The sequence below is a fragment of the Bombyx mandarina genome, chromosome 16 (genome assembly GCF_030267445.1).
Source record: "Bombyx mandarina strain Sakado chromosome 16, ASM3026744v2".
In the NCBI taxonomy this organism is placed as follows: Eukaryota; Metazoa; Arthropoda; class Insecta; order Lepidoptera; family Bombycidae; genus Bombyx; species Bombyx mandarina.
Window position 1 is genome coordinate 10,148,796 of NC_143222.1, and position 13,272 is coordinate 10,162,067.

The 13,272-nt window shown below is 44.1% G+C and overlaps 1 protein-coding gene across 1 annotated transcript; it reads left to right on the forward strand.

The window, feature by feature from the left end:
• The first annotated feature begins 1,422 nt into the window (after nucleotides 1-1,422).
• On the forward strand, nucleotides 1,423-3,023 carry LOC114249196 (uncharacterized). The gene has a single exon (XM_028182664.2). It carries the CDS (start codon nucleotides 1,898-1,900, stop codon nucleotides 2,939-2,941), a length of 1,044 nt encoding a protein of 347 aa, XP_028038465.2. The 5' UTR covers nucleotides 1,423-1,897; the 3' UTR covers nucleotides 2,942-3,023.
• Nucleotides 3,024-13,272: the final 10,249 nt, after the last annotated feature.

Genomic DNA, 13,272 nt, shown 5'->3' on the forward strand with positions numbered 1-13,272 from the left:
ATCATGGCTGCTAGTAGGCAAGGTCGAGGATGTAGGCTATTAAAAGTGTACATAGCAATCTTTGTGTGTTTCACCACCAAGGCTATTCACCTGGAGCTGGTTAGTGACTTAACCAGCAATAAATATTTACTAGCCCTATATAGATTTATTTCACGACGGGGAAAACCTACTAACATCTACTCAGACAACGGTACCTCTTTCGTTGGTACATGCAGTAAACTTTCGAGGTTCCTTAAATCTAATTGTGATTCCTTGGGCGAGCAACAAGAAAATGACCCGGAGTCAGTGGAGTGCAGTCTGCTGGATCGGAAGACAGTGGCGTCAGCGGACGTGAATTTAATATAGCCTCAATCTGGACTAATGTAGTGTTAAGTTCTTCAAAAGTGAGATTACAATTTCCCAACACTCGCCTGAGATGGTATTTTGTCCATATAAAATAAAATTACATATGTCCGAGCAAAGAGCCTGCTCGTTTGCAGATAGCAAATACACGCGCAAGCCAATTGGGATTAATTAATTTTAGGTTCATTCAGTCCATCTTTGTTCTGTATTTGGTGTAAGATTCCTTTGAGTTTTCTAATCTCACTTTTATTTTGTCTACTTCTTCACTCATCTTCCTTGAGCAAACGTTTCTAATTGTCTTGGAGTTCTCAAAAAGTCCGATTAGAGAAGATGTGATACCTAGATATGTTGCTGACTTGTATTCACTTAAGAATCGGGGGAACAAAGGCTTTATGGATCTAAGGAAATTGTGGAACCTCTGTTCCTCTGTCCTAGAATATGTCAGGGCATCCTTCACGGACTCGTTGTTTATTTTCGAAATGTTACTAATGAGGGACTTCTTTATCTCGTTCTTGATCAAGGTTAAAGCCTTGAGACCCGTCAGGATGTTTATGGATAATGTATCCTCTAAAAGTTTGTTAAATGATAAGGCAGTGACTCTCCCAATCTTAGGAGTCACTATGTTCAATGCGGATTGTTTGAGGTGGGGAGGTAGATTTTCATATATGATTTTCCATGAGGACAAACCTTCAGTTATTGGGTCAGGAAACATCCTCATCAAGAATCTTCCTGGAGACATTCCGGTTACTCCTCCTAATGAAGGATCTAGACACAATAACCCAGCTTTATATGTGAATGTATCCAACAATTCGGGGTTTCTTACAACCCCCTTGGTGGATTTCTTCAATGCTGGGTTGTGCCTTTCTAATAACCTGTTGAAAAAATTTCCCAAGTAGTTGTAATGTACCAGAGGATTCAAAGGGGCTCTCTGAGTAATGGGACACCGTTAGTGCATTAGATGTCACGGTGGACAAGATGTTGCCCAAGCTAGGCAATTGGTCATTTGAGACACAGGTAACTCTTGACCATCTTTTGGTCTCTAATCCTCTTATATTCCCTCTAAAGACAGGAGTCTTTCCATAACATCAATTTTCAAGTTGCGACCGTAGATAGTGGACGTCTCCGTGGTTGTTGTGGCATTATCGTTTCATTTAAGTTTAAATTTGTTAATTTTAAATTGTGATTGGTCGTTTTCAATTCATCGGTGGCTCCTTGTTCTTCCTTAACGTTTTTAACAGCTGACTCCGCCTTTTGGGCGGTGTAACAGAGATAGAAGCTTGGTAAGATACGCCTTAGCTTTCTTATTGTGGCTGCTTCTCGCTTGAGCCTGCCTGTGGGTGCTTGTTTGCTTGACACGCGTGTGCGCTTTGAGTGTGTCGAGTCGAAGAAATTACAAACATTCAAAAAAGTACTCGGGTGGCCGGGCGTGAACTTGCGTCGCTGGACCTGCGTTTGGTCGTCGCCCTGTTGCTCCAACAATTAACTGAACTAACCTGCTAAATTATACATTGCCTTCATATTACTTTGAATCTCATCTCGTAATTTATAATTTATTATGGAGTACACCTGCTGTAATAAAGTGGTAAATACTCGTGACAATAAGAAGTCAACCTTGGTGTGTACAGTGTGTAGAAATTATTATCATATCGGCTGTGTTCTTCCTGCAAAAAAGGATTGGACGCCGGATTCAGAATTTAAGTCTACATGGATATGTCTTAATTGTGCGACTAGATCACGCACTGTTAATGATGACACTCCTGTCCGAGGCAATGTGAGAGCTCGAGCGCCTGATACATCCAATGTTACGATGAGACCGTTGCGTACTGGATCCAGGGAACGTGAGGGACCTGAATTACAGGTTGTCCCTTTGGAACAGGTCAGGAGTATAGTGCGCGCGGAAGTCCAGGAAGCTGTTGCTTGTTTCAGGGACACTATTCTTGAACTCAAGAGTGAAATCTCAACTCTTCGTGATAGTGTCTCCTTCATTAGCGACAAGTATGAAGCCATATCAAAAAGATTTCTTGAGTTTAATGACCATCTGAAAGTTATTCCAACACTCAAAAACGAGCTCAGTATACTGGATTCAAGAATGCAATCCATTGATTCTCAATTCAACTTAAAAGAGCAGTGGAGCAGGAGATCTAATATAGAAATTCTGGGTATCCCCGAAAGGAAAGGCGAAAATCTAATAGAATTGGTCTCGAAAATTGCCGAGAAGGCGGGTTTTGCCTTGAATCCTCAGATAGACGTCGATTTTGTCACAAGGGTTGCGCCGATGGACAGAAGCAGTAGCAGATCAAAGCCAGTTATTCTTAGATTTGTATCCCGATATAGGAAGGATGACATGTTGGCTAAATTGCGGAGATTGAAGGAATTGAAATCTTCTGATATTGGATTCCCACATGATTCATCTAGGCTTTATTTTAATGACCACCTCACGAAAAATAATAAACTTTTGTTAAAAAACGTAAAAAATTTAGCCAAGGAAAAATTTTATAAATACGTGTGGGTACGTAATTGTACTATACTGGTGCGAAAAAACGATGTTAGTCCGCCAGTCGTGATTGCTTCCCAAGATGATTTAAAAAAAAATATATAGGTGTTTTCCTTATTATTATATTCATTGTTTTTAAAGCACATGCTATTTTTTGTAATGTAAAATATATCATAATTTTGTTTTTTCCTTTTCAAAAGTTGATGATCGGACTATTTCAGTTTTTTGAGAAACTTTTACATGTTTTTTTAACTATTTTAATAACATTATTATGTAAGGCTTGTTATGATATAGCAAAATACTTATTGTTTAGCATTGGAGAATTTTGTATATTGTTCGTTTGGAACTTTTACTCCTGGGATGGGTGTTTGATTAATGTTGAGATCTTTAATCTCGTATGTGTAGGTACTTATGTATTGACATGTCAATTATTATGCTGTGGTTTGAGCCGTGGACTATTAATACTGTTGGTTAATTGTTTATATGATCTATTTTTTCTCTCTCTCTCTAATGGCTAATTTAAAGATTTTTTACCAGAACGTTCGTGGTTTACGTAGTAAAACTAATTTGTTTTATAGAAACATTATTTTATGTGATAATGATATAATATGTCTTAGTGAGACATGGTTAATGCCGGGTATTTATGACTCGGAGTTGTTTGATGAGCGTTTTGTTGTTTACCGTTGCGATCGGAACTATAACTCTCGAAATGATTCTTTGGGTGGCGGGGTACTTATTGCTGTGCGTAGAGGAATTACCGTTTTTAATTTAACCTGTCTCCCTTCCAACAGAAACCGATCAGCTGATATTATTTCGATAAAAATAAATATTAAGCACAATAACGTTAGTAAACTACTCCATCTTTACTGTTGCTATTTTCCTCAATGTTCCTCTCAGTTTGAAGATGAAATTGGTTTTTTTGAGGATATTTCTGACACAATTATTACTAATCCCGGTGACGAATTTTTGTGCGTCGGCGATTTCAATATAAGGAATGCTTCTTGGGAGCTGATCGGTGTTGATGGACCTGCTAGACTCTTGAATGGTGATCGGTGGGACTCACTTGTCTTTGGTCTTTCTAATTTTTTAGCTTTTAATAGTTTTAAACAATTTAATTCGATTTCTAATATAAATAAAAGATGCTTAGATTTAGTAATAAGTAATTGTGCTTGTAAGGTTGTTCGTTCGTCCCTTCCTCTTGTATCTGAGGATGATCATCATCCAGCCTTAGATATTCAGATTGAGGGGTTAGACGTGAGACCCCTACGTTCTCCTGGCCGGTCCATATTGCTTTTCCATAAAAGTGACTACTCTATTATTAACGAGGAACTTTCGAAAATTGATTGGAAACAATCTTTTATGAATTTAGATGTCGACATGGCCGTGGGTAAGTTTCATGAAATCTTAGACAAGATTATTTCTGATAATGTGCCTGTGAAGGTTGTAAGAGGTAACTCCAATTTCCCTTACTGGTACTCCTCTGCTTTAATCAAGTTGATTAAAGAAAAAAGAAAATTTCACAGGAAATGGAAATGTTATGGTCGATTGGCCGACTATTCAAGTTTTTCTGTTCTTCGTGAAAGACAAAAAGCCTTAAAAATTTGCTGTTACAATGCACACATAACAAAGTGTGAGGATGATATCTTGAAGTGCAGTAAGCAATTTTGGAGATTTGTTAAATCCAAGAGGAGTGCTGGGGATTTTCCTAACGAATTGTTCTTAAATGATAGGTGCTCATCTGATGGTTCTGAAATATGTAATTTATTTAATGTTCATTTTGGTTCTGCCTTTTTAACTAACAATACACAGTCAGCATCATCGTTAAGTTATACCCCTGCTTCTTACAACCTTAACTGTGTAGATATTTCTTCATTTTTTATTTCAGTGGGTAAAGTCAAGCAATATTTAAAAAATCTTGATATTTCCAAGGGTGCTGGTCCGGATGGTATTCCGCCTGTTTTTTTGCGACAATGTTACGCTCAGCTGTGTTACCCTTTGCATCTTCTTTTTAATCACTCATTATCAACTGGTGTTATGCCCCGTATTTGGAAGCGGTCGTTCGTGGTGCCAGTCTTTAAGAGCGGTGATAAACATAACATAGCTAACTACAGACCAATTTCTAAAATTTGTGCCATCCCTAAGATGTTTGAACGTATAGTTTACGATTTTTTATTTCCATTGATTAGGCCTCATATTATAGAGCAACAACATGGTTTTATAAGCCATAGATCTACTGAGACAAACCTCTGGAGTTTTTGGATTATGTATTGAGCTCCATGGAGGATGGTCATCAGGTTGATGTGGTGTACACGGATTATTCCAAAGCGTTCGATCGAATAAATTTTGACATTTTGATTGAGAAATTGCATGGACTTGGGGTCCACGGTGATTTGCTGCGATGGCTTGAGTCTTATGTTAGAGATCGCAGTCAGGCTGTGACTTTCAATGGTTTTTGTTCATCATTTGCACCTGTTCCCTCGGGAGTTCCCCAGGGCTCTCATCTCGGTCCTATGTTATTTAATATATATGTCAATGACGTTGCGAATGTTTTCAGGAAATCCAAATTCATTATGTACGCTGATGACAAAAAAGTATATAAAGTTATAAAGTCCTTAAACGACTGTTTGGAATTACAGGATGATTTGAACAACTTATTTGTTTACTGTCAAAATAACTTACTCACAGTGAATACTAATAAGTGTACTATTATAACATTCTCACGTGGAAGATCGAATATCTTGTATGACTATTCTATTAATGGTCAAACTTTGGTACGCACCACAGTTGTTCGTGATTTGGGTATTTATTTGGATTCCAGTTTGATTTTTGATTTTCATGTTAATGAAATAGTAAATAAGGCTTTTCGAATGTTAGGCTTCATACTTAGAGTTGGTAAAGACTTTAAAAGACCATCTACTTTGATTCTGTTGTACAACAGTTTTGTACGGTCTATATTGGAATATGGCTCCGTCACATGGAACTCCCAATATAATATTTATATTCAGCGACTAGAAAGAGTCCAAAAAAAGTTTTTTAAGCATCTTTTATACCATTGTCGTCGCTTTAACTCTCCAGAACCGACAGAATTTGTCTCTCTAGTCGATCGCAGGCTACTGAGGGATCAAATGTTTTTATATAAAATAATAAATAACGAGATTGATTCTAGCTATCTTCTTTCCAAAATTTCATTTAAATGTAGTCGTATTTCCGCGCGTTCTAAACAGACCTTCCACATGTCCACGGCTCGAACGAAATATGCTTCTAACTCTTTTGTCCGTAGATCTTGTAGGTTGTATGATGCTAAGTTCTCCAATGCTGATATCTTTTGCTTGTCACTTGTAGCATATAGAAAAGCTGTTTTGGAGTGTTTATAGGGTGATTTGGCCCGATAAGTATTGTAGTTTTATAGTGTGAGTTAATGTATAAAATGATATGTGCGTTTTGTGTTGCTTTTGTTTTTTTGTAATTTAAATTTCTAAATTTCTCTTCTTGTTCACTGTCTACTTATATGTGATTTTGATTGTGGAAACATATTTGGTTATTGTTTTAGCTATTTTTTTTTTTAAATATTGTATGTTTTGTATTGTACTGTTTGTTTCCCAAATAAATAAATAAATAAATAAATAAATAAACTTAAGAAGTCTGCGGAGCACATGGTCTCATCCCTGTTTATGATCAATCCCAGTCTCTTGGTGCCCTCTTCAATTTCATTCATTATAGTATTATTGTTGTTGTAGATGTCTTCCAAACATTCCTGTAGTTCTGCCTGGTCCCGAGTCTTCAGTAAAGAATATTGGGTACATATGACTTGGTTATCTCCCTGAGCTAGTATTTGCACCCTAGTGTTCCTTTTGATGCTGGCTCTCCTGATTATTAATAAATTTGTAATACTCCAGCCCTTTTGCCTCAACCACTCTAATCCCCCTGCCTGACCCCTCCAACACACCAGGTGACCTGGCTTATTCCTTATTTCACCGTTAACAACTTCCATGAGGTCTGGTCTCTGATTGTGATACATAAGACTTTTCTCAAAAAACTCATGTGTTCTCTCTATCAAGTTCGGATACCCTAAAAACTGTCCCATAACTCGGAAAGTCGGGTTGTTGGCATCCCCTCTCTGATGATTGTTCCATTTCGTGTAGTCTATATGGTTTATTTTTTGTACATATTTTTTATACATTGAATATAATTATAATTATAAGTCAAATTGAATCCTTTCCCGAATATAAATTATTAATTAATAATCAGAAATTGCCTAATAAAAGCGCTCTTATTAAATTTAATGTGTTTATAGATAGTAATAAAATAATGCGTGTCGGAGGACGCTTAGCAAATTCTGAATTTTCTTTTGATAAAAAACACCCTATAATTTTACAGTCTACTCACAAATTTACCAAGTTACTGTTCGAGTATGAACATGTAAAACTAATGCATGCGGGCCCTCAATTATTGCTAGCTTCGATTAGAGAATCGTACTGGCCCATAGGCGGACGAAGTTTAGCAAAGACTTGTTATCGTAATTGCGTGCGTTGTTGTCGCATGTCGGGTAGAACGATTACTCCGTTGATGGGTAGCTTGCCACAGCAGCGTCTCCTTCCAGGCGGTTATCTTTTTGAAAGCACCGGTGTGGATTATGCTGGTCCGATCATGGCTGCTAGTAGGCAAGGTCGAGGATGTAGGCTATTAAAAGTGTACATAGCAATCTTTGTGTGTTTCACCACCAAGGCTATTCACCTGGAGCTGGTTAGTGACTTGTTGTTGTTGTTGTTGTAGTCCTAGGGTACCCCGCTGGTACATAGGGCCCTCACAAGTTGTCTCCACTTTACTCTGTCTTGCGCTTGCTCCTTGACATCACTCCAGGTCACGTTGGCAGTCCTCATCTCACTCTCTACGGTGCGTCGCCAAGTGTGTACAGGGCGACCAGGTCTTCTCCTGCCAAGCGGTTGCCACTCAAACGCGATTGATGCTGCGTTGACTCCGCTGCGCCGTAGAGTGTGTCCTATCCAACGCCATTTCCGATGAGCAATGTCTTGCGCGATGGGATTTTGGTCGCATTTAGTGACTTAACCAGCAATAAATATTTACTAGCCCTATATAGATTTATTTCACGACGGGGAAAACCTACTAACATCTACTCAGACAACGGTACCTCTTTCGTTGGTGCATGCAGTAAACTTTCGAGGTTCCTTAAATCTGGTTGTGATTCCTTGGGCGAGCAACTAGCTAATGACGGGATTAAATTCCATTTTATCCCAGCGTACACCCCTCATTTTGGCGGACTCTGGGAAGCGGGTGTCAAGAACGAGATAAAGAAGTCCCTCATTAGCAACATTTCGAAAATAAACAACGAGTCCGTGAAGGATGCCCTGACATATTCTAGGACAGAGGAACAGAGGTTCATCAATTTCCTTAGATCCATAAAGCCTTTGTTCCCCCGATTCTTAAGTGAATACAAGTCAGCAACTTATCTAGGTATCACATCTTCTCTAATCGGACTTTTTGAGAACTCCAAGACAATTAGAAACGTTTGCTCAAGGAAGATGAGTGAAGGGTCGAAACTGGGCAAGATCATCGTCTTGCCCAAACCCGGCAGGGACAGGAGAAAGCCCTCCAGTTACCGACCGATTACCTTGCCCTCGCACGTGGGCAAGTTGTTCGAGCGGCTGCTCCTGAGGAGAATATCGCCGTATATTCTCCTCAGGCCGGAGCAATTCGGCTTTAGAAGCGGCCACTCGACGACTCTGCAACTGACCCGTGTCCTGCACCACTTGGCGGACCGGCGAAACTCGGGCCAATACACGGTCGCGGTCCTTCTCGATATCGAGAAGGCCTTCGACCGTGTGTGGCACGAGGGGCTGGTCCACAAGCTGCGGGACGCGGGCCTACCGCACGCTCCCGTGCGACTGCTCGGGTCGTATCTGAAGGGCAGAATCTTCTTTGTCGCGGTCGAGGGCGCACGGTCTTCCGTGCGTCCCATTACGGCCGGGGTTCCCCAGGGTAGTGTCCTATCACCTATCCTATACGCCCTCTACACTAATGACATCCCCACCCTTTTTTTTCCGGGTAGAGGGCCGAACCTCCTACGAGGTCCCCGCGCAAAAGGGGCGCGCGGGGTATGTGAGACTCAACGATCTGCATGGTGTTGTGAGCAGACCGCGGGCCCAAGGATTTTAGGACCCACCCACTAAACGACTCCCCTGCACTCTTACACCCGACGTCCGATCCCCTCCGAGGTCAGAACCCGGATGAGGTGGGGGGGGCTACCGCGGTCAACACTACAACCAGACGGCGCGGCTCACCCCAAGGACGCCCACCTGACGGAGCCTTCGAGGCGAATCGAAGTCTCTGAAACGTCGGCCGTCTCGGTACGGCAGCCCGTCGGGCCGCCCAGACGGTGCCGCTGGTGTCCCGGAATACCCCGCTGGACCAGAACCAGCCTGCCGGGTCGGGACGCGATACACCGTCGACCGGTCGCTCTATTCAATCCACGGCAGCGCGCTAGAGTGCTGGTAGCGCGCCGCGCGGCCTCACCCCCTCAGGTCGCCCCTTGACCTTCACCGGGGGGAGGCCGCTACCTACAGGGGCCGGGACGTACGGGCGTATTCCCGCCTCCGGCCCCCGGCTCGACGGCGACGGATCGGTGCGGAAAGGGAAGAGCTCTCCCTCTCACGCTCCGCCGCCTCCTTCTGCGAGATGGTGGACTCGCAGAAGTCGAGCATCGCCTTCCAGGACGCGTCGCTGCCGAGCATCGTAGCCACGACGCGCGGCAGCGAGAGGTCCTCTCCTATGACCGCGACGAGGGCGGCGCGTTGCTCGTCGAATCCAGAGCAACGCGCCAATGTATGTTCCGCTGTGTCTTCCTCGTCGCGGTCCGCGCAGTGGTGGCACTGCGCCGTCGGTTCCCTTCCGGCTATCTTATGCAAGTACCGGCCAAAACAACCGTGGCCGGTAAGCATTTGCGTCAGCCGGAAAGTGAGGCATCCGCGGTCGCGGCCCACCCAGTCCGCGAGAACCGGGCGGACCGCCTCGACGGTACGGAGGCCGGCCGACGGGTCCGCCAAGCGGCGAGACCACGCCTCCAGCACGAACCGCCGAGAGTGGAGCCTCCGCGCTCGAACTACACCTTCGCTGGGGCGCCCTTCCCCCCTAGAGCGGAGGTCGCTACGCCACCTGTAATCGGCAGCGAGCGCCTCCGCCTCCAGGTCCCAGGGTGGCGCCCCGGCGAGCAAGCACGCCGCCTCGAAGGAGACGGTGCGGTATCCTCGGATCGCCCTGACCGCGATCGCGCGCTGCGGACGTCGCAGCGCCGCGACGTTCTTGCGGGTCAGGGCGTGGCACCATACGGGAGCCCCGTACAGTGCCATCGACCGCACCACCCCCATGTATAGGCGGCGCGCCGCCTCATCGGGACCCCCGACGTTAGGAAGAAGCCGGCTCAAAGAGCCGGCCGTCACGATCAGCCGAGGGCCCAATTTCTTAAAGTGAGCGCGGAAGCTCGACATCCCCACCCTGGAGGGTCACCTTCGGGCGTGGGAGGAGGACGTGAAGTTGGCCTTGTTCGCTGACGACTCGGCCTACTTCTCGTCCTCTCCGTTCCCCTCTGCAGCCATTATGAGGATGCAGAGGCTTTTGGATTTACTGCCCCAGTGGCTGGACCGTTGGAGAGTCGCGGTCAATGTGGGAAAGACCGCGGCCTTACTCTACGGTCCGGTCCGTATCAGAGTCGTCCCAAAGAAACTCAGCCTCCGAGGTGTGAATGTCGAGTTCAGGACCACGGTCCGGTATCTCGGATGCGACATCGACCGCTCCTTGAGCATGGTCGCGCACGTCAACCGAGTCATCGGTCAGACTCGGGCGGCCAGGTTTTTGTTGCGGCCGGTGTTTGCGTCCGGGCTTTCGACCAGGACCAAACTCGCCATTTACAAGACATACGTCCGTTCCCGCCTCACATACGCTGCTGAGGCCTGGTATCACCTGTTGTCGCCGTCCCAGCGATCTAGGTTGCAGGCCCAGCAGAGTCTTTCCCTCCGCATTATCGTCGGGGCCGGGCAGTACGTCAGAAATGACGTTATTGCCCGGGACCTAGGTGTGGAGTCGCTCGTGGAGTTTGTGACTAGGCTCGCCCGTAAAATGTACGAGCGAGCCGAAAACGGGCCCCATGAGCATCTCCACAACATAGCCCCGCTGCACGCCAGACCACCGGATGGTACGGCGTTGCCGCGGGAGCTATTGGTACCCCCGACGATCGTTCGGAGATAAAGCTCCTCGCCGGCCTCACAGCCTCCAACCTATGAGCGCCCCTCTCGGAGCTGAGTTTCATCAGCCTCTAGCCCCACGCCTCTTGCCCGTTTGGCGGGTCCCCCGTATGGGGACCGCGGCTGCACCCCGTAGGTGCAGCCTCATTTCCATTAGGGGCTTTGACCCCACCCCCCACCCCCTTTTGGGATGGGGTATTCACACCCGCTACAGTCCTCCCTCCCATCAAAAATTGTAACAATGGGGAGAGGGGGGGAGGACTCTAGCGAGGAGCGCGGCTTGCTCTCTCCCCCATATTAGGTTAGATTAGGCTATGTTAGGTTAAGCTAGATTAGGATTAGGTTTAGGCGTGACGGCGCGCGCTGTCACTTAGATATAAGCTAGATTAAGTTAGGTTTACTTTAGGTTAAGCTAGGATAAGATAAAATTGTAATAACAAAAAAAAAAAAAATGGAGGAGAGAAGCAGCCGCCCCTGAAGAAAGAAGAGGAAGAAGAGGAAGAAGAAGAAGAAGAGGAAGAAAGAAGCGAAGAGAGAAGAATGAAGTCGCCCACCCATCAATTTCAAGCCTGCAAAACACCATCCCGCAGTGCATCACCCCTGCCTCAACAGACGGGGAGTTACATGTCCGGGCAGAGGGGTTTCCCCGAGGCCCGCTCCGCGCCCCCGCAAGGGGACGCGACGACCCCACGACGCGACACTCTCGAGCGAAGAAGCGAGCGAGTCGCCGTATCAGACGGAGCGCTCCTGCGTAATATACGCTCTGAGTTAACATTTCTGGTTTTATTGACTTACGAAGACCAACCGCTTACCATGTCGCTACCCGAAAGTGGCAATACTCCAACACATATATATTGATGATTGTTGAGCTATATATATATATATATATATATTACGTTATATTTATAACTTAAGCAATAAAATAGATGAATATCGTTAAAAAATGGTGCGCTTGCAACTTTTGGTACACGTGAAATAAGCGAAACTTCTTTTGCGGTCTAGTATTGTGGTATTCTTCATTTTTCATCCTTATTAAATCAAATTACTCTTGTAATAGGGAATGCTGTGTATAAGAGAAACGATCTAGCTCGCTCTGTCCTTTCTCTCTCTCTCGAGTGGTTCGCAAGACGCTCTGTCTATTTTCTCATTTTCGCATTTCCTAAATTGTATCTTTTCTCTCTAGCCGTAACGAAGTTGTCGTGACTTAAATTGTACTCTCAACGCACCTAAAGAAGTTTCACTCCAAAAATTGGCTTTTTTATTAAGATTTTAAATAGAATTTCAGTTGTTACATGTCATTTCCAACAGGAACCTCTTGTGAGTCCGCGCGGATAGGTACCACCACCCTGCCTATTTCTTGCTGTGAAGCAGTAATGCGTTTTGGTTTGAAGGGTGGGGCAGCCGTTGTAACTATACTTGAGGCCTTAGAACTTATATCTCAAGGTGGGTGGCGCATTTATGTTGTAGATGTATATGAGCTCCAATAACCACTTAACACCAGGTGGCCTGTGAGCTCGTGCACCTATCTAAGAAAAAAAATACCGTGACGTATATAAGGTAACTAACTATTAAGTTTTGCAAACTGTTTCAGATCTGACCTTTGTATCCTCCAGAAGTAGACGTGGCGTGTCACAACGGCCCGGAATCTAGCACTATATCCGGCCCAGCGGATGTGCTGCTCATTTCGTAGCCGAGCTGTCAGCCAAAGGAATATTTACTAAAACAGTTCCTACTGCGAATATCGCATATCATTCTCGTTACATAGCTGCTTTGTTTTAAAAATCCTTTGTTTGCTTAAATAATCAAAACAAGTATCGAAACTATGACATTATACTAAAATCTCTAATAAATGAATAATTCTAATTCGAATATTAAAGTTTGAATACAAACTTTAAAAATCTTTAGGTTTCATTGTGAAATTGGCCAACGAGTTACTTTCCAATTATTTAAATAATAAAGGAAAAGTTTTTAAGATTGATATTATTTGTGCGGTTTCTAATTTCAGCTTTGATCAAAAACTGTACCTGAACAGATACAAGTAAATAAAGCTAAACAGACACAATATTGCTTTTAATGACTGCAATACAGACACAATATTTAAATGATGTCAAAATAAAATGTTTTTTTTTAATTTAGTTCAAGGCTCAAATCTCTTACAAATGCTGAAGGTCATAAAAAATC